General features: G+C 40.9%; 1 protein-coding gene across 3 annotated transcripts; it reads left to right on the top strand.

Annotated features, from left to right (window-relative positions):
* Positions 1-1,254: 1,254 nt before the first annotated feature.
* On the top strand, positions 1,255-11,730 carry LOC100755127 (zinc finger protein 58-like). Of its 3 annotated transcripts, none has more exons than XM_035440637.1 (5): positions 1,255-1,414; positions 1,618-1,825; positions 3,037-3,163; positions 4,541-4,636; positions 9,531-11,730. In XM_035440637.1, the coding sequence occupies exons 3-5, from the start codon at positions 3,040-3,042 to the stop codon at positions 10,658-10,660; spliced, it is 1,350 nt and encodes a 449-aa protein (XP_035296528.1). In that variant the 5' UTR covers positions 1,255-1,414; positions 1,618-1,825; positions 3,037-3,039; the 3' UTR covers positions 10,661-11,730. The 3 variants fall into 3 exon arrangements, with proteins under 3 accessions (XP_035296528.1, XP_035296529.1, XP_035296527.1); XM_035440638.1 differs by having other exon boundaries at positions 1,618-1,821; XM_035440636.1 differs by lacking the exon at positions 1,618-1,825 and having other exon boundaries at positions 1,267-1,414.
* The last annotated feature ends 10,487 nt before the right edge of the window (positions 11,731-22,217 follow it).

Genomic DNA, 22,217 nt, shown 5'->3' on the forward strand with positions numbered 1-22,217 from the left:
ATTCCCTGTCACTGGCCCCAGCACCAGCGACCAAAGAACCAGACCAGGCGAGTGTCTGAGGATTAAGAAGGACACAACTCAGGTCCTCATCGGTTTATTGCAGCCAGCAGCTTATATACAAAGGGAGATGGAAAAACACCACCTGCTAGCAGAACACACTCCCACACCCCCACCATAAACAAGGAAACCACAACCCCCGCCCACGGCCAATGAAACAAGAAGGGGATGGGGGCAAGGCATAATTTTTCAATAACAAGAAAGGTTCATAACAGGATGTTAGTGGGCAAAGCTTAGAAAAACAGGAGGTACTTGTGGTTATGCTAGAAAACAACTCACAGAGACCCTGTGGGGGTTGGGTACCCATAATTCCCCTCACGCATGATGGATTATTGAACATGAGCTTTTTAAAATTTCATCCTAACAGCCAAATATCTAGACAGCTGTTTTCTATGAACCCTAACACTTCCTCAAATGGGACCACAAAAGGCAATGAAGGTCTGCTCTCTGAATACTGACTTTGGAAGAAAAAGCCAACTGGCCACTTCCTGGTGCTCCTGTAAAATAAAGCTTGCTTTGGAAGGGACCAGACCCTCACCCAGCCCCAGGCTGCAGAAAAGATATGTGGGCCTCTGACTCAGCACATGTCACAAAGGAACTACCAACACCACCCCCCTTCAGTCTCCAGGATACCAGTTCCTGAAAACTATTGGTATCTATGTATGACAGGCCACCTGCAAAGAACAAGAAAAGCCATAGAAACCACAGAATGTTCCCTTCTGCAGAGAGCGAATGAGAAGAGCTGATAAACAAGTATTTCATGGGAAAATGAGACTTTAAAAAATTCCCCTAAATGTCAACCAGTCAGGCATCACTCGTACCTTTCCCCTACCGTTGATGTAACCCTGCAGTTTGTTTTTTCTTTTCTTTTTTTTTTTTTCTTTAAAAAGCCTAGCAGAAGAGAAGGAACTCACTCCCTCTGGAGACTGCTGCCTCAGCTTGCCCGACAGGTCCCTTACCCCAGTGGGATAGAAAAATAAACATTGTGCGTTTGCAACGGTCAGTCTGTCTCCCTGGTGTCTTTGGGAGTCTTCCCTACTTGGAAACAACCCTTTAATTAGACATTCCTGCTATTGGTTTTTCTCAGACCAACAGTTATCCAGCGGTATCCATTTCTTCCTCCCATCTTCTACTGCAGGTATCAAGACACAAATCCAGGAAGAGTAACTATCAACAGGCAGGATTACAGGAATTCCTTCGCTCAGACTTCTGGGAAATGTAGTTCCTGCAACTGTGACGTCACAGAGAGCCGTCCAGGAAATCGGGATCCAGTTGTCAGTCTCTACAAGTGGGTCTTCCTCAAAGTTGGGCGTGAGCCCTGCCCTGCTGCATCTCCTGCTGCGTCTCTGACTTGGAGGTTGGTCCAGGGTGCAGCCGCAGCCTGAGGCTCTGTGCGGGGTGCGGGGTGCGGGTTCTGTCTTGGAGGGAGCCGACCTGGGCAGGGGGGAGGGCGGAGAAGCTGCCTGGGAGGTGCTGGGCTGAACTGGCTGGGACATGCAAGTTTGCAGATCAGGACTGGGAGAGGGCGATGGGACTGTGCCCTGAGAGATGTTTCCTTAGGACGTGCAGCCCGAGTCTGCCTTGGGCTTCTGGGACAGGAGAGTTGCCTGGGAGCGTGGTGTAGATGATAGCGCAAGGTCCAGGACTGCAAGCCAGTGATGGTCAGCTGAGGTGACCAGGACTGCAAGCCACTGATGCAAGCTAACGATGGTCAGCTAACAGCCTGCTCCTGAGGTGGAGCTGGGAGCTCACTGAGCAGCTTTGGTGGGTAAGCAGGCTTTACTAGCTGAGCCATTCTCACATGGCTGCTGTCAGATTTTTCAGTATCTTAGAGCAAACGGGGTTTCTGACCCCTCCTGTACTCTATCCTGTCTAGTGTAAGGGTCTTGAGTCTTGATTGTGTTCATTTTCTCTGCCAGTTAAAAAATTAAGAGAGGAAATACCTGAGACCCAAGGTTTCACCGGTGTGGAATTCTGAAGGTGTGGAATGTATGTGTGGTGTATGGGCGGACATATAAATGCATGTTCTGTGGATGCATTCACTTTAAACTTCATCTGTCTTAAAAGGACCCTGTCCAAATGGGCTTATAGGATTTGTGTGTGTGTGTGTGTGTGTGTGTGTGTGTGTGTGTGTGTGTGTGTGTGTGTGTGTGTGTGTGTGTGTGTGGTCTTTCTTGAGCCTGGGTACAGTTTGAAATCATGTGACCACTTCAGACATGTCTGAAGAATCTTACTCAACTATGTAAGAAACATTTTAGCTCTCTTTCATGATGGGCAAAATCTAGATTTGTATCCATAGGCATACAATGCCTGTGTTAGGGTTTTTATTGTTGTGATAAAGACCTTGAAGAAAGACAGCTTGGAGAAGAAGGGGTGTGGGGCTGGAGGGATGGCTCAGAGGTTAAGAGCACTGACTGCTCTTCCAGAGGACCTGAGTTCAATTCCCAACAACCACTTGGTGGCTCACAACCATCCATTATGAGATCTGGTGCCCTCTTCTGGTGTGCAGATGTACATGGAAGCAGAATGTTGTAATAATAGTATTATTATTAATATAATAAATAAAATCTTACAAAAATAAGGGGTTTATTGTAGACTACAACTTCAGGTAACTGTCCATCCCTGAGGGAAGGTACGGCTGTAACCTCAGGCAAGAGCTGGAGCAGAGGCCACAGAAGAACACTGCTTACTGACTTGCCCAGCCTGCTTTCCTATGCCATATAGGATCGCCTGCCCAGGGTGGGTACCACCCATAGTGGACTGTGCTGTCTCATATCAATCACTAATTATAAAATGCCCTCCAGGCTTGTCTACAGGACAGTCTTAGGTAGACATTTTCTCTATTATGTTTCTCTCTTCTCAAATGACCCTAGCTAATGTCAAGTTGACAGAAGAACTATCCAGCCCATTGCATCTTGGTGTTTATATCATTAATAGTTTTAATTACAGTGCGTTATAATCCATTGGTTTTTATTTCAGGAAATGCTGTCCTTCTGGGACGTGGCCATTGAGTTCTCTCCAGAAGAGAGGGAATGCCTGGAGCCTGCTCAGTGGAATCTGTACAGGGATGTGATGTTGGAGAATTACAGCCACCTTAATTTCCTGGGTGAGGATCTCATCCATAATGAATTCTTTTTTCACCATCAACATATATCTTACTAACTTTTACTCTATCTCGTGGAACATTTCAACATCGAGTTTCATATTCTTAATTTTCAGAAAAATTAAGGTTTTTCTTTACTAGGAATACTTTTGGTTCTGGAGAGATGACTTAGTATATAAGAGCACTGACTGCCCTTCTAGAGGACAAGGGTTCAATTCCAGTAGCCACATGGCAGCTTATAGCTGTCTGTAATTCCAAGATCTGACACCTTCACAGAGACATACATGCAGGAGAAACACGAATGCACATTAAAAAATTAAATTATTTTTTTAAAAAAGAATCATTTCATTGTTTTTTTCTTTTTTTGTGTGTTTAACCTTTGTATATTGCATACATATTTCCTTCACTCTAGTGGGACTGTTAGAAATTAAATGTCATGAGACATGGAGTACAGCTGCTAATGAAACTGTTGCCGGGCGTTGGTGGTGCCCACCTTTAATCCCAGCACTCGGGAGGCAGAGGCAGGCGGATCTCTGAGTTTGAGGCCAGCCCGGTCTACAGAGCTAGTGCCAGGATAGGCTCCAAAGCTACACAGAGAAACCCTGTCTCGAAAAACCAAAAAAAAAAAAAAAAAAAAAAAAAAAAAAAAAAAAAAAAACTTTTTAACAATTCAGATTTAATGATTTTCCCCTTTACATGAAACAGAAAATCTGGATGTTGAAAATTCCTTTATGTACTGTAGTGATCCTGTCAGAAAACATTTATGGAACTGTCTGGAGTCATTGATTACATCCTCTCTTTCCTTAGGAGCCATGCAGTGGAAGGAACGTGTCAATTCCCAGTAGAAGAACACTCAAACAATCCTGTTCTCTTTTTCTATTTTTTTTCTATTTTTTAATTTCAGTTAGAAGCAAGATTGTTTTGCCTGTCAATTCCCAGTTCCCTCTCCCTCCCCTCTTCCCCTACCACACCCCCCCCCCAACTAAAAGTCTACCTATCACATACCCTTACTGCTCCCCAGGGAGGATGAGGCCTTCCATAGGGGATCTTCAGAGTCTGTCATATCTTTTGGGATAGGGCCTAGGCCCACCCCCTGTGATAGGCTGAAGGAGTATCCCTCTATGTGGGATGGGCTCCCAAAGTCCACACCTATGCTAGGGATGAGTACTGATCTACTACAGGAGGCCCCATGGATTTCTGAGGTCTGCTCACTGACACCCGAGTTCCTAGGGTCTGGATCAGTCCCATACTGATTTCCCAGCTATCAGTCTGAGGACTTAGAGCTCTCCGTTGTTCAGGTCAGCTGTTTCTGTGGGTTTCACCAGCCTTGTCTGGACCCCTTTGCTTATCACTTGTCCTGTTCCCTTTTTCTACAAACAGGTCTTGCTGTCCCTAAGCCACACCTGGTAAAGTTTCTGGAGCAAGGACATGAGTCTTCAGGAGTGAAGGCACAAGCACGAACCACCATGCCCCCAGGTGTGTAGGAATGAGGGGTCAGGGGCAGAGTTGAGGTCCAAATATCCCACAGAAAGGCAGGCTTTCCCATGTGCCTAGAAACATGATTCTATGGGAATCATTCTTTAGGTCTCCATGTCTTTCTTGTCAAAGCACATCTCTCAGATGTTTATGATGGCTTAAGTATCTTCTGCTTTGTATTTCCCCAACAGAGCTGTTCCTGTATTTACAGTGACCTCCAAGGATTTTCTTTTCATTGAGCCTCCATTGTAGTTTAAGTCTCAGGGAAAGAGAAGTCATTGCTGGTCAGACTGAGCGCCATTTCATCATTTCTTTGCAGAGTTGGACAGCCGACTTATGCTAAGAGGATCTCTATACTAAAGTGAGCATTGTTGGGTTCATGAAACCTAACTCACAATTGCATCACAGAGACCCAGGCATGACAGAGGCTCAACAATTTCAGTTATGAGGATGAGGACAATTTGGGGGTGGGGAGTTGGATAAAATCAGACAAACTGAAGTCACTGTGGATAGTTCATTCCCCATTGATCATAGGGAAGATTCAAAGCATTAACATATTATAGAAGAGGGGGGGCCTGGAGACATGGCTTAGAGGTTGAGAGCACTGGCTCTTCTTCCAGAGGTCCTGAGTTGAATTGCCAGCAACAACATGGTGGCTCACAACCATCTGTAATGAGATCTGGTTCCCTCTTCTGGCCTGTAGACAGAACACTGTATACAAAATAAATAAATAAATCTGAAAAAAAAAAACCCAACATATTGTAGAAGGGCTTTTGTTGGGACACTGGGTACACTAATTTAATGGATACTGTTTCCTTTTTTCAACACTTTTACCACCAGTTCTTCATCAGGGCCTGTCCATTTAACTAGGAAGATTAAGAAAGGATGACCAACAAGGTCCTCTGCTGTTAATTTAGTGATGCCAATCTAACCAGTTTGTGTACAGTGATTGTGTGCTCCTCTTTCATGGCAGTTAGTAGAGTTAGGTCTTTTAGTGAGTCGTAAGGTTCTGTCTACAGTGATTGAAAGCTTTGCTGGGTATAGTAGTCTGTGTTGGCATCCTTACTCTTTTACTGCCTGCAGAACATCTATCCAGGGCCCTCTGTCAATATTTAGAAGGCAGCAATGGCCAAAAACACTTAAGCCATTTGCCTTAGCCATCAGGGAAATGCCAATCAAAACAACTGTGAGATACCATCTTACCCCTGTACTGAAGATGAAAACCACTGATGACAGCTTATGCTAGAGAGGATGTGAAGAAAGGGGAACAGTCCTCCATTGTTGGTGGGACTGCAAACTTGTACAACCTCTGTGAAAATCAGTAGGGCCAATTCCCAGAAAATTGGGACTCAATCTACCTCAAGACCTTGCAATACCACCCTTGGGCATATGCCCAAAGGAGGTGCACACATACCACAAGGACATTTGCACAACTGTGTTCATAGCACCATTATTTCTAATAGCCAGAACCTGGAAACAATATAGATTCCCCCCAACTGAAAAATGGATAAGGAAAATGTATTACATTTACACAATGGAATACTTCTCCCTGGTAAGAAAAAACAAAAACAATGACATCTTGAAATTTGCAGGGAAATGGATCGAACTAGGAAAAAACCATCCTGAGTGAGGTAAGCCAGACCCAGAAAGAAAGACTCTATATACTAACTCATAAGTGGATATTAGACATAAAGCAAAGGATAACCAGCCTATATTCCACAACCCCAGAGAATCTAGGCAAAAAAGGAGAAACCTAAAAGAGACATACATGGGAAGGGGAAATAGACAGAGAAATCTCCTGTATCATGTTGAGAGTCACCTTATATGGGACTGAAGAAAAAACAAATTTATGGACTATTTCATTTCCACTAATATCACTACCGTTTTGTTTGATTTTGAATCTTAAACACTTTTCTTAAGATATATATGTTACTTCAATATATACATATCTATTAAACTTTTGTCATGATATTAATGACATTATAGAGTACTAATTCTAAAAAAAAAACTTCATCTAGCTTCCTGTACATGATTTCAGGTTTGAGTCTCTGCCAAGTTACTAGGAATTAAGTTTTTGTACTTTGCATGTACATAAAAAATGATGGTCCTTTAACCTCTGTGAGATCTGCTGCAAATGACATTTAAAATGTTTAAGTTACTTCCATGGAAGTAAACCTTTTCTAACAGTGACCACAGAGGTCTCCAAATGGATGATGTGGCTCCACAGTGAATGTAGGTGCCCTTGTATTTGGCATTTCATCTTGTTGTATTTTTTTCCTGTGACGAATATGAAATGTCCTTATTCATCTCTTTTGATTAATTTTACTTTGAAGTTAATTTGTTAGCTACACCAGCTTGTTTCTTAGGTTATTTGATTGGAAAATCGTTTCCAACCATTTCTTATGAGGTAATGTCAGTCTTTGAAGTTGAGATGTGTTTCTTTTGTGCAGTAGAAGGATGGGTCCTGTTCTCGAGTCCATTCTGTTAGCCAGGGTCTTTTTATACTTGAACTGAGACCATTTATATTAAGATATATTAATGACCAGTGATTGTTACTGGCCAGACAAGGAGTGTCAGAAAAATTGATAAACTGTAAGGTACAGAACAATAGCGGAGAGAGAAGAGATGGTGTTGATCATGCAGTCACTCATTCAGCATCCACACGAATAATGTAAGGCATGGATTCAACTGGAGAATTCATCCATTACCTCTTCAGTCATCATCTTTACTCTTAGAAGGAGACCCAGGGAAGGAGTCCCTGTCATATTTTTTGCTTTTTTCCCCCCTAGAATCTGGACCAGACAAAAATACCCACACCAACACGTTGGAGGTCCAGAAGGACAAGGTTGGGTTTTGTGTCAGGAAATACATTGGTCATTCCAGCATTCTAACCCTAGTTTAATTGGGTTTAAAAAGGCAAGTCCACAATTACATCATACCATATATACAAGCCAGGGACTTAAAATCTAAACTCAAGCAAAATAGAATTATTTAGGGCAGTTCAGTAACAGACTTTGTACTGAAAAAGTTCACACATTTCTAAATAACTAGGTGTGAAACCATTAGAAGAAACTAAATTCATACATGAGTTTCCCTTATGTCTCTTCCACTCATGTCAATGAAAGTGACTCCATTACAGTAGTTTATCTCTGGTGAAGATATCTTTAAAGTGTTTCTTTCTTAGATACTCAGTAATGAGGATTTAAAATGCATGCCGAGTACGTGTGTGTGTGTGTGTGTGTGTGTGTGTGTGTCCTCAAAGATTAAAACAGTAAGAATGAGTATGCACTTAATAGCTCACCAAGTTCTCAATTTTATGGGTTGAAAACCTTTTTTCTTTCAGATTTTTTTTATTTGAATTAGAAACAAGATTGTTTTACATGACAATCTCAGTTCCCTTCTCCCTCCCCTACCACACCCCCACTAAAACCCTACCTATCACATATTCTTTCTGCTCCCCCTGGATGGTGAGGCCTTCCACAGGGTGTCATCAGAGTCTATCATATCCTTTGGGATAGGGCCTGAGCCCAACACTGTGTGTCTTGGCTCAGGGAGTATTCCTCTATGTGGAATGGGCTCCCACAGTCCACACCTATGCTAGGGATAAGTACTGAACTACTACAGGAAGTCCTATAGATTTCTGAGGTTTCCTCACCAAAACCCATGTTCCTGGGTTCTGGATCAGTCCCATGCTGGTATCTCAGCTATCAGTCTGGGGAGCAAGAGTTCCCTAGTGTTCAGGTCAGTTGTTTCTGTGGGTTTCACCAGCCTGGTCTGGACCCCTTTGCTCTTCACTCGTCATTCTCTGCATCTGCATTCCAGTTCAGTTCAGTGATAAGTTGTAGGTGTTCAAAATCTTTTATTATCTTTATTTGTTTAATTTGGTATTAAGTTTGGAGGTATGTATAGCCTATAATCATTTGTTATACATTCCCTATGAATTCTGGTGGATAGTTAGAACACATTGATAAAGTACATAAGAAGAAAAGACTAGAATTTCTATTAGCTGTGCTCTGCTTTCAAGCTTTGTTCATTGTACCTTTACTTAGTGTTCAATAGCTGTTTTGTCTTATAAATACATAATTTTATTGCCTGGGGATGGTGGGCTACATCATTGGTCAAAGTACTTGGGAGGCAGAAGTAGTTGGATCTCTAATTTGGAGGCCAACCCTGCTTAGATAGTGGGTTGCAGGATAGCAAGGTCTACACAGAGAATCCTTGACTTAAAAAAGCAAAAACAAACAATAAAGGAAATAAGTAATTTTTTTCATCTATTCAGTGACAAATATGTTGCTTCAGCAAAATTTTGGCAATGGACAATTGAACCTGAAGGGTCTTTTTTGTTGTGGTTATGAATCAGTGTTTCAGGTATATATTTTCTTGTCATCCAAATAAAACATAAAATATTGTCTTGAATTTTGAGCTATAAATTTTTTTAGGCCATCTACTTCTTGTGCAGCATATCTTTTGTACTCTCCAAAATAAAACTCTATGTGGAGGACAAAAATTTTGTATTTAGATGGAGGCTGAAATTCAGTCACAATTAACTTTCTCTGGTCCCTGATTTTTTACTTTATAATTTCATGCATGTCGGGCTGTATAAAATCTCTGTTTAATGCACTTATTTCTGTTAGAAAAATGCACTTACAACCTACTTAGCTATTAAACTTCAAGTAGTATGTCATTCTATGTATGTTCCATTTAGTTGTGTCCTTATTCTACTAGAAGTGTATACAATTTTTACTTACAATATTTTATTAATTATGCTTAGTGCCTATAGGGTTGGAAATGTAACTGATGCCTCAATACATATGAGTAAATGTTTCCTTTATAAAAGATTAAGTCTGGAGAATATTTGTGAGCTTTTGTTCATATCTCAACTTTTGCTCAACAGGAGCAACTCCCAATGATTATAATGTTTACAACAAGACCATTGAGTGTAACTCAGTGAGTGTTCAACACCAGAGAATTCATACAAAGGAGAAACCCTACAAGTGCAAAGAATGTGGTAAGGGCCTTAGTTCTTATAAAATACTTTCTAAACACGAGAGACTTCATAGAAGGAAGAAAACTTACAAGTGTGAGGAATGTGGAAAGGTCCTTCGATCTTCTAAAACACTTTCTATACACCAGAGACTTCACACGGGAGAAAAACCCTACAAGTGTAAAGATTGTCATAAGGCCTTCAGTACACGCTCATCACTTTTTATACATGAGAAAAACCATACTGATGAAAAACCCTACAAGTGTGAAGAGTGTGGCAGATCATTTTACTATCCTTCAATGCTGAAGCAACATCAAAGAATACACTGTAAAGACAAGCCCCACAAGTGTGCAGAGTGTGGCAAAATGTTTTACTTCTTTTCACAACTTCAAGAGCATCAGAGAATCCATACTGGAGAGAAACCATACAAGTGTGATGAGTGTGGCAAATGTTTTTTCTCACCTTCATCCCTTAAACGGCATCGAAGAATTCACTGTGATGACAATCCTTACAAGTGTGAAGAGTGTGGCAGGTGTTTTATCTCATGGTCAGCCCTTAGAGTTCATCATACAATCCATTCTGGAGAGAAACCTTACAAGTGTGAAGAATGTCACAAAGCCTTTCGTTACCATGTAAGCCTTAAGGACCACATGGCAACTCATACCACAGAGAAAATCTACAAGTGTGAACTGAGTAGAAAAGGACTTACTAAGCCTGCTCTCCTCATTGAGAACAAGACAGCTCATACTGCAGAGCAAACCCATGAGGGTGAAGAGTGTGGCAAATGTTTTTTCTCATCTTCGTCCCTTAGAAAACATCAAAGGAATCACTTTGAGGACACTCCTTACAAGTGTGCAGAGTGTGGCAGGTGTTATCACTCAAGGTCAGACCTTAGAGAACATCAAACAGTTCACACTGGAGAGAAACCATACAAATGTGAAGAATGTCACAAAGCTTATCGGCATGTATCATCCTTTAGGAAACACAGGAGAGTTCACACCGGAGAGAAATCCTGCAGTAATGACTTCTCTTTGCAGTAACCCCCAACTTGGTTCTATCAATCTTCCTGTTTGTGTATGTCTTGCTGTTTGGCTAGGTTTCTTGCTCCTGATGGCCTCCTTCTATGGCTACTTCTCTCTTCCTCCACCTCCCTTTCTTTCCTTCTATACATCCTCTCTGCCTGCTAGCCCCGCCTATCCTTCTTTCTGCTGCCTTACTATTGACTGTTCTGTTCTTTATGAGACCATCAGGTGTTCTAGACAGAGAATCGCAGCTTCACGGAGTTAAGCAAATGCAACGTAAGGAAAGGGAACATGCCTTAACTTAATATTTCCAAACACATTTGTTCTACAAGGAAATGGTTTATTAGAGCTACAGTCTGTATGAAACAGAGACACACTCTCAAGAGTAGATTCACAAGCCCAGGAGTAAATAATACAGCAAAGACTCACTCTGTGAAGGGCAGATAGTATAGCAGAGAGAGACGCACTCAGGAGTAAACAGTTTAGCAGAAATTCATACTCTGAGGAGTTAATAGCAGACACATACCCACAGGTAATACTATAGCAGAAACACATACTCTCAGGACTAAATAGTACAGAGAGACTACAAACTTAGCTGCATTTCTCATTTCTCTCTTTTTAAACCCTGTTCTTTTGAACGTCAAAAAATTCACATGTGAAAATTAACTACAGTGTTGTGGAATATTTCAACTAGGAAAACATGTGTTTCATCTGTTTATGCCATGGAACATTACTTTAACTGTAAAGATGTGTTGTTGCTGGAGTTTTTCTTTCCATCCTGGTCCTGCAGCCGCTTTGCCCCAAATGAGCACACAGAGATGCTATATTAATTATTGAACTGTTGGCTGATAGCTAGGACTTCTTATTGGCCAGCCCTGTCTTAATTATTAACTCACTGCTAATAATCTAAGTATTTCCAGTTGGTCTAGTTTTACCAGACAAGACCCCTTAATCTTTCTTGGCCACATGGCATCTCTTTCTGCCTCTCCGCCAGCATCCTCCTCCCCTATCACCACCTATCTTCCTGCCTCTACTAGCCAATTAGTGTTTTATTCATCAACCAAGAAGAGCAAGATAGATACAGAAGGACATCCCCCATCAATGTGGTGCATGTATGTCTGCTGCCTTTGTTAATGATGGGAACTTTTAAAGATGTGTTGCATTTGTTTCATCATGCCTGCCTAAGGCACCTGATTGGCCTAATAAAAAGCTGAATGGCTGATCACTAGGCAGGAGACCGATAGGTGGGGCTAGACGGCAGGGACACTGAATAGGAAGAGAAACCTGGGCTGTAGGAAAAGGTGAAGATGACAAGGGAGGGAGGGACAAGGCAGGGCCAGAAGCCAGGCAGCTTCCAGACAGTCACAGAGACAGCAGCAATGCAAGTCTTACAGAGAAAAAGAAGGGTAAAGAGCCCCAAGGCAAAATGTAGATGAAGAGAAACAGGTTAAGTTATAAGAGCTAGCAAGAAACCAGCCTAAGCTAGGCTGAAAATTCATAACTAGTAAGTCTCCCTGCCATGATGTGGGAGCTGGTTGGTGGCCCAAGAGAAAGGCTGTGACACTACAGAGGTCATGCTCTTCTGTATAATTAGAACAGATATTCAGAACAAAACCTGAGACTTTCACAGTGGATTTGACACCGCCCTGCATATATATTACATGTGCCTACATGAAAACTAAAATCCATGATGGTGTTGGAACCTGGCAGTTAGTTGTCTATGCCCTCCTTCACAACCCATGTTTATCACTTGCTTTATATCCTTCCCCACCCCTAATATTCAAACTTGATTCTCTTTTCCATTTTACATGCTGTACCCGCATATACATCTCTTCACATTATGTCCATGTATTAGTGTCTAGATTGCAATATGATGATGAACATGCAGAGTATTTCTTTATATGATTGGGTGCTGTAGAATACTATTAAGGTGTGTTACTGTTGTTTATGCTGTATTTGCTTAACTGTGTGCCTGTCTAGAACACCTGATAGACTAATAACTGAATGGCCAATGGAGAGGCAGGAGAAAGAGTGGGGGAGCCTGCTGGCAGAGAGGATGTATAGAAGGAAAGAAAGGGAGGTGGGAGAAAGAAAAAGGAAGTAGCCAGAGAAGGAGGCTATCAGGGGCCAGCACCTACCTGCTTAAGAAGCCGCAGACGAAGAGTAAGATTGATAGAGAAAGAGAAAGAAAGGCCCATAGGCAAAAAGGTAGACTGGATAATGTAAATTAAGAAAAGTGTCAGGAAGCAGGTCAAAATGAGGCTGGGCTCTGATAGATAATAAGAAGACTCCATGTGTGAATGATTTGAGTGCTGGGTGGTGGGCCTCCCAAAGAGCAAAAATATAGGTTACTTCCATTCACAAGGAAATCTCCCTCTTGTGTTCTGAGGAAATTACTAACAAGGTCTGCAAAGACTCCAAGCAGGACAAAAACATAGACTCACATACACACAGCAAAGTGATCTTTGTTCAAGGTGCTTTGCTGACCACATCTTAGACATTTTTAACAAACAGAAATGTCCTTCACAGCAGCCTTTCTTTGTTGTTATCTATAACAAAATTAAAGCTGGAAGCATACTCTCTTTGCTATGTAATCTTGAGGTTTATTCATGTCTCTGTTTTCTCTAATGTGCATATGGCATTTACATGTTAATAAACTATTTTTAAGAAAACTCAGTGATGGAAGGCATGCGATGTATGGTATTGTTCTTTTGTTTAAGTTTCCGAGTGTGATGGAATATGAACCAAGAGATTTCATTAACCACGTGGAGTTTATTGAAGGGGAAGGGAAGAAGAGAAGGGGTAAGGGAGAGAGAAAGAAGTGGAGAAGAGGGGGGTGAAGAGAGAGTGAGAGGCAAAAGAGAGAGACAAAGAAAGAGAGCAGAAAGAACAGTAAGAGATTAAGAGAGTAAGACAGCATAAGTGGGCGGGGTCTGTCTTTTAAATGGTTCCTTTGCACCTGCTTGCAAACTAGTACTCATGGAACCCTGGGCTGACTAGGGTACTGCCTGAGTGCATTCTGCCAGGTGACAGGAGCAGGCCAGCATAATGCCTGAGTTCTTACATTCCCACCTCTTATGATTATTAAAAATGTGGGGAGTTAGGTGTGGCAGATTAGGGAATAGGGATGTCGAGTTGTCAAGACTACTTTCTGCTGACCTGGGGGGCGTTGACCATCTCTGGAGCACCTGAGAAAGCTGGGGTGATGCCATGTCCTGTGGTAGCTGGTTGTTTCATCACAGTCCAGGCTGTATGGAACTCCCTGGAGCCTCTTAGGCCTGACAAGATGCTGGCAGAGCAGAGTACAAGGTTAAGTTTAGGAAAAAATTTTGTCTTAGGTCGTGGTACTTGAGGGACAGAGGATCATAAGATGAGGGAGGGGTTCCTGAATGGGTCCCAAGATGAGGGAAGGGAGTTGAGTTACTGGGGAAAGATTGAATAATATCAGGAGTGAATCTGACCTGTTTGGGTGGGTCTAATTTGGCTCCCTGGAACTTACAAGAATCCTTTGAGTTTGTTAAAACATAAATTTTAAGACACATTAGCAGTAAGAATTCAGAAGCCAGATGCTGAGTGAAAACCTGCTACCTCAGAGAGACAAGGCCTTCCTACACACCAGGGGAGATATTCCAGGAGCTCCATTGACTCCTCTAGGAAAAACAACAGGAAGAATGCCACAGCTCAGATTCCAGACAAACAATAGACATAGTTATGACTCAGTAAAGGTTTCATGGAACATTTACAGTTACAGAAGAAAGAGACTCACTAATCAAGACATGTTTCAAACACACTGCTGGAAAAAACTGTTGGGGGTTTCTGCAAAGAGAAGTCCTTACTGCAGGGTTTCTCTGCAGTGTGAACTCTCTTGTGTCTCTTAAGGGATGATACCTGCCCAAAGGCTTTGTGACATTTGCCCCAGCCTTCGGGGCTCTGGTAATTCGTGGGTCCAAGGTGGACTAAGCCTGAAAATAATGGGCAGGAAAGAAAAGTGAGACCAAGCAGTTTTTCCTTGTCAAGGTCTGTCTGTTGACTATAAACAAGGGGTTTTTAAAGAGAAAGGAGGAAGCAGAGAAAGAGGAAGTGGGGGAGGAATGGGTGTTAATTACTCTCAGGCCAGAGCAGGTGTCTGGGAACCTAAGGGGTGGGGTGCTTGACTAATTGGCAGTTAGCTGAGCATGGAGGTCGCCAGGCCTCTTGCAAAGGAGGACTTTTTTATATCTAACCAGGGCTGGCTCCTGACAGACATTCTTCACACTTATATGGTTTCTCTCCAGTATGAGTAGTCTTGTGTTCCTTAAGGTTTGAGTGGTAATGGAAAGCTTTGTGACATTCTTCACACTTGTAGGGTTTCTCTTCACAATGAATACTCTGATGTTGCTTCAGCATTGAAGGACAGTAAAATGATCTGCCACACTCTCCAAACTTATAGGGTTTTTTTCCAGAATGATTTATTTGATGTTGCTTCAGCATTGAAGGATAGTAAAATAGTTTGCCACACCCTTCACACATGTATGTTTTTTCATCAGTATGATTTTTCTGGTGTCTAAAAAGTGCTGAGCATGTATTGAAGGCCTTGTGACATTCTTTACGCTTGTAGGGTTTGTCTCCCGTGTGAAGTCTCTGGTGTATAGAAAGTGTTTTAGAAGAACTAAGGGCCTTGCCACATTCATTGCACTTGTATGGTTTCTCCTTTGTAAGAATTTTCTGCAGTTTAATACTTAAAGAGTTACAATTAATGGTCTTCTTGTAAACATTATACTCATTGGGGTTTGTCCCTGTTTAGCAAAAGTTGAGATAGGAAAAAATTTAGGAAATATTCTCCATACTTAATCTATTAAAAAGGAAACAGCTACTCACCTGTATTGAAGCATCAGTGAGAAACTACAGTACATTTCAAACCATATGGGCACTAATCATAATTGATAAAATATTATAGGTAGAAATAAAGAATACTTCTACAAGAATAAGGGCACAACTAAATAGAACATTGACATAATGACATACTATTTGAAGTTTAATAGCTTAAGTAGCTTGTAAGGGCATTTTACTAACAAAAATAATAAATTAAACAATAGAGATGTCATACAATCGGACAGGCATGAAATTATAAAATAAAAACACAGGAAAAGGAGAAAGTTAATTGTGACTTTCCAAGTTTCAGCCATCATCTAAATACAAAATTTTTATCTTCCACATAGAGTTTTATTTCTGAAAGTACAAAAGATATGCTGCACAAAAAGTAGATGGTCTAAACATAAATTCCTAGCTCAAAAATTTAGAAGAATATCTTATGTTTCATTTGGAGCAAGAAAATATATAACTGAAACACTGATTCATAATAAAAAAGGAACTTCAGGTTCATGTGTGCATTACACAATTTTTTTTTTTTTTTTTGGAATATGTCAATCTTAGAAAGCACATATTTGGTGAAACTGAATGGCCAGGGATCTCCTTAATCATTTTAGTGTTCTTTCATTTGTTCTAAGCAAGGTGCAATACTGCAGAGAAAACTCCCCAGTTTATTACCATCACTTGTCACTTCGTATATTCCTTTTTATTTAAATTAATACCAATCTTATTTTACATGCCAATCCCAGTTCCCTCTCCCTCCCAAACTACTATGTCTCCCAACCCCCCATTCCACCCCATCCACTCTCCAGAGTGGGTGAGGTGTCCAATGGGGGATCATCAAAGTCTGTCACATCATTTGGGGCAGGGCCTAGGCACTCCCCTATTTATCTAAGGCTGAGAGTATGTCTCCATGAGGAATGGACTCCCAAAGTCCATGCACTAGGGATAAATCCTGGTTACACTGCCAGAGGTCCCATAGACTGCCATGGTCTCTCAACCGACACCCACATCCAGGGGGCCTGGTTTAGTCCTATGCTGGTTCTCTAGCTGTCAGCCTGTTGTCAGTGCAATATCACTTGCTCAGGTCAGCTGCTTCTGTGGGTTTCCCCAGCATGGCCTTTTTTTTTTTTTCATTTATTTAGCTCATAAATAAAGTCATGCACAATTATGATATACAATACAGTATGTTCACAATGGCATGGCTAAATTAAACCAATTAACATGTTATATCACACAAATTCATCATTTTTGTTTTGAGAACACTAAAGTATACTATCTCACAACTTTTAAAATATAGCATATTGTTATCAACCATATTTATCATGCTCTCAGTAGACCTCAAGACTTCACAGAGTCCATGCCTCTTGTCCAAATGCAGTTTTATATCCTAAAACCAATCGTTTCCCATTGTTAAAAGAAACACATTGAAGCCTAATAGCCACAATTCTGCTCTCTGTTTCCATAAGTTCATCATTTCTAGGTTACACATAAAATTGAAATTGTGTGACATTTGTCTTCCAGTGTGTCACTTTTTTTTTTTTTGTCAAGCATATAACTTTACTACTTACTAAAGATGAAATCAAATTTACATGCACAGGTGAGCACTAACTGAAGCGCCTTGGATTCATCACATATTTGAGTTTCAGTTAGCTTATATGTATTTATATAAAAAGAGCAATAACAGCAATATGTTATACATCAATAGCAACAGCTTTTCCAGGTTCTGCAGTCATTTAAACAAAATTGTAGAGACAGCCAGCACACTCCATTTAAAAAACAAAGAACAAAAAAAACAAAACAAAAACAAAAACAAAAACAAAACAAACAACAAAAAAGTAAAAAACAAAATCCCAGAAAACAGGGCAGTTCTGTTACTCTTGTGGTACTTGGCACCATTTTTTTTTTTTTTAAATTAGCTTCTCAGTCATCATCTGGGAGGAAACCATTCTGAGCAACATCAATAAAAATAGCTCTGATAAAGCATGGTCAATACTATGTATCATAAAGCAGGTCCACATATGAGTGAGTACATATCATTTGTCTTTTTGTGATTGGGTTACCTCACTCAGAATGGTTTCTTCGAGTTCCATCCATTTTCCTGCAAATTTCAAGATTCCATTGTTTTTTTCTGCTGAGTAGTACTCCATTGTGTAAATGTACCACATTTTCTCTATCCATTCTTCGGTTGAGGGGCATCTAGGCTGCTTCCAGTTTCTGGCTATTACAAATAATGCTGCTATGAACATGGTTGAACAGATGTCCTTGTTATATGAATGTGCTTCTTTTGGGTATATCCTAGGAATGGAATTGCTGGATCTTGTGGTAGACTCATTCCCATTTTCTTGAGAAGTCGCCATACTGATTTCCACAGTGACTGTACAAGTTGGCACTCCCACCAGAAATAGAGGAGTGTTCCTCTTTCTCCGCATCCTCTCCAGCATAAACTGTCATTGGTATTTTTGATTTTAGCCATTCTGACAGGAGTAAGATGGTATCTCAGAGTTGTTTTTGATTTGCATTTCCCTGATGACTAAGGATGTTGAACACTTTCTCATGTGTCTTTCAGCCATTTTAGATTCCTCTATTGAGAATTGTCTATTTAGTTCTGTACCCCACTTTTTAATTGGATTGTTTGGTGTTTTGGGACTAGCTTCTTGAGTTCTTTGTATATTTTGGAGATCAGCCCTCTGTCAGATGTGGGGTTGGTGAATATCTTTTCCCAGTCTGTGGGCTGCCGTTTTGTCTTGCTGACTGTCTCCTTTGCCTTACAGAAGCTTCTCAGTTTCAGGAGGTCCCATTTATCAATTGCTGACCTCAGTGTCTGTGCCACTGGTGTAATGTTCAGGAAGCAGTCTCCTGTACCGATTAAATCAAGGGTATTTCCCACTTTGTCTTCTAATAGGTTCAGTGTAGCTGGATTTATGTTGAGATCTTTGATCCATTTTGACTTAAGTTTTGTGCAAGGCAATAGGCTTGGGTCTAATTGCAGTCTTCTACATGTCTGCAACCAGTTATGCCAGCACCAGTTGTTGAAGAAGTTCTCTTTGTTCCATCGTATAAATTTGGATTGTTCATCAAAAATCAGGTGTTCATAGGTGTGTGGGGTAATATCAGGGTTTTCAATAGTCTACCTGTCTATTTTTGTGCCAATACCAAGCTGTTTTCAGGACTATAGCTCTGTAATATTTTCGGATATTAAAATAGAGCTTGAAGTCAGGGATGGTGATGCCTCAGAAGTTCCTTTATTGTATAGGGATGTTTTGTCTATCTTGGGTCTTTTGTTTCTCCATATAAAGTTGAGAATTGTTCTTTCAAGGTCTGTGAAGAATTGTGTTGGGATTTTGATGGGGATTGCATTGAATCTGTAGATTGCTTTTGGCAAGATTGCCATTTTTACTATGTTGATCCTACCTATCCAAGAGCAGGGGAGATCTTTCCATTTTCTGGTATCTTCTTTAATTTCTTTCTTTAGAGACTCAAAATTCTTATGGTACAGGTCTTTCACATTTTTGGTTAGTGTTACCCCAAGGTACTTTATGTCATTTGTGGCAATTATAAAGGGTGATGTTTCTCTGATTTCTGATCAAGAGAATACAAATCAGAAAGGAAGAAGTCAAGCTCTCACTATTTGCAGACGATATGATATTCTACATTAATGACCCGAAAAACTCTACCAGGGAACTCCTACAGCTGATAAACACCTTCAGCAAAGTGGCAGGATACAAGATTAACTCAAAAAAATCCGTAGCCCTACTATACACTGATGATACATTGGTGGGGAAAGAAATCAGAGAAGCATTACACAAATTTTGCTGAGACAACATATTTGTCACTGAGTAGATGAAAAAATGACTTAATTCCTTTGATGTTTGAGTGTGCTTTTTTAAAGACAAGGTTACTCTCTGTGTAGATCTTGCTACACTGGAACTCACTGTCTAAACCAGGTTGGCCTCACACATAGAGATCCACCTACTTCTGCTTCCTGAGTGCTGGGAACAGTGCCATGCCCAGACAATAAAATTATGTACTTCTAAGACTAAACAGCAATTGAGCACTAAGTAGAGGTACAATGAACAAGGGTTGAAAACAGGAAACTTGTATTGACCCATGAAATAGAAAGCCACAGAGCACAGCTCATAGATATTTTGAAATCTTACACTGTTCTTATATACTTTATCGATGTGTTCTATCCATCCACCAGGATACAGAGGGAAAGGACAATAAATGATTATAGATCATACACACCTCTAAGATAATACCAAATTCCAAACTAAAGAAAAAGATTTTGAAACCATAAAAGGTTCAGAACTTGGTGAGCTATTAAGTACATACTCACTGTTACAGTTTTAATCTTTGAATGTATATACACACAAAAGGCATGCATTTTAAATCCTCATTATTGAGTATTTGAGAAAGAAAAACTTTAGGAGGTATCTTCATCAAAGACAACTGTGATGGGGTAAGTTTCCTTAACATAAGTGCAAGTGACACAAAAGAAACTTATGTGTGAATTTAGTTTCTTCCAATGGTTTCACACCTAGTTATTTAGAAATGTGTGAACTTTTTTAACACTGCCAAGAAAAACCCTAAACCATTTAAATGCCATATTTCTGCAGGTCTTTGAAAGGTTTTAAGAATACCTATTCATCTCAAAAACATCTCTGTATATACACCAGAGACTTCACATGGGAGAAAAACCGATTCCTCCCCCACTTCCTCTTTCTCTGCTTCCTCCTTTCTCTTTAAAAACCCCTTGTTTATAGTCAACAGACAGACCTTGACAAGGAAAAACTGCTTGGTCTCACTTTTCTTTCCTGCCCATTATTTTCAGGCTTAGTCCACCTTGGACCCACGAATTACCAGAGCCCCGAAGGCTGGGGCAAATGTCACAAAGCCTTTGGGCAGGTATCATCCCTTAAGAGACACAGGAGAGTTTACACTGCAGAGAAACCCTGCAGTAAGGACTTCTCTTTGCAGAAACCCCCAACGGTTTGTTCCAGCAGTGTGTTTGAAACATGTCTTGATTAGTGAGTCTCTTTCTTCTGTAACTGTAAATGTTCCATGAAACCTTTACTGAGTCATAACTATGTCTATTGTTTGTCTGGAATTGAGCTGTGGCATTCTTCCTGTTGTTTTTCCTAGAGGAGTCAATGGAGCTCCTGGAATATCTCCCCTGGTGTGTAGGAAGGCCTTGTCTCTCTGAGGTAGCAGGTTTTCACTCAGCATCTGGCTTCTGAATTCTTACTGCTAATGTGTCTTAAAATTTATGTTTTAACAAACTCAAAGGATTCTTGTAAGTTCCAGGGAGCCAAATTAGACCCACCCAAACAGGTCAGATTCACTCCTGATATTATTCAATCTTTCCCCAGTAACTCAACTCCCTTCCCTCATCTTGGGACCCATTCAGGAACCCCTCCCTCATCTTATGATCCTCTGTCCCTCAAGTACCACGACCTAAGACAAAATTTTTTCCTAAACTTAACCTTGTACTCTGCTCTGCCAGCATCTTGTCAGGCCTAAGAGGCTCCAGGGAGTTCCATACAGCCTGGACTGTGATGAAACAACCAGCTACCACAGGACATGGCATCACCCCAGCTTTCTCAGGTGCTCCAGAGATGGTCAACGCCCCCCAGGTCAGCAGAAAGTAGTCTTGACAACTCGACATCCCTATTCCCTAATCTGCCACACCTAACTCCCCACATTTTTAATAATCATAAGAGGTGGGAATGTAAGAACTCAGGCATTATGCTGGCCTGCTCCTGTCACCTGGCAGAATGCACTCAGGCAGTACCCTAGTCAGCCCAGGGTTCCATGAGTACTAGTTTGCAAGCAGGTGCAAAGGAACCATTTAAAAGACAGACCCCGCCCACTTATGCTGTCTTACTCTCTTAATCTCTTACTGTTCTTTCTGCTCTCTTTCTTTGTCTCTCTCTTTTGCCTCTCACTCTCTCTTCACCCCCCTCTTCTCCACTTCTTTCTCTCTCCCTTACCCCTTCTCTTCTTCCCTTCCCCTTCAATAAACTCCACGTGGTTAATGAAATCTCTTGGTTCATATTCCATCACACTCGGAAACTTAAACAAAAGAACAATACCATACATCGCATGCCTTCCATCACTGAGTTTTCTTAAAAATAGTTTATTAACATGTAAATGCCATATGCACATTAGAGAAAACAGAGACATGAATAAACCTCAAGATTACATAGCAAAGAGAGTATGCTTCCAGCTTTAATTTTGTTATAGATAACAACAAAGAAAGGCTGCTGTGAAGGACATTTCTGTTTGTTAAAAATGTCTAAGATGTGGTCAGCAAAGCACCTTGAACAAAGATCACTTTGCTGTGTGTATGTGAGTCTATGTTTTTGTCCTGCTTGGAGTCTTTGCAGACCTTGTTAGTAATTTCCTCAGAACACAAGAGGGAGATTTCCTTGTGAATGGAAGTAACCTATATTTTTGCTCTTTGGGAGGCCCACCACCCAGCACTCAAATCATTCACACATGGAGTCTTCTTATTATCTATCAGAGCCCAGCCTCATTTTGACCTGCTTCCTGACACTTTTCTTAATTTACATTATCCAGTCTACCTTTTTGCCTATGGGCCTTTCTTTCTCTTTCTCTATCAATCTTACTCTTCGTCTGCGGCTTCTTAAGCAGGTAGGTGCTGGCCCCTGATAGCCTCCTTCTCTGGCTACTTCCTTTTTCTTTCTCCCACCTCCCTTTCTTT

This window comes from Cricetulus griseus, chromosome 2, assembly GCF_003668045.3.
Source record: "Cricetulus griseus strain 17A/GY chromosome 2, alternate assembly CriGri-PICRH-1.0, whole genome shotgun sequence".
NCBI lineage: Eukaryota > Metazoa > Chordata > Mammalia > Rodentia > Cricetidae > Cricetulus > Cricetulus griseus.

What these genes read in the sequence shown, in the direction of transcription:
- LOC100755127 (XM_035440637.1), top strand. Translation starts at nt 3,040, where the DNA reads ATGCTGTCCTTCTGGGACGTGGCCATTGAGTTCTCTCCAGAAGAGAGG. An exon ending in CAGCCACCTTAATTTCCTGG is followed by an intron (nt 3,164 to 4,540) that starts GTGAGGATCTCA and finishes TTCTACAAACAG; the next exon opens with GTCTTGCTGTCCCTAAGCCA. An exon ending in ACGAACCACCATGCCCCCAG is followed by an intron (nt 4,637 to 9,530) that starts GTGTGTAGGAAT and finishes TTTGCTCAACAG; the next exon opens with GAGCAACTCCCAATGATTAT.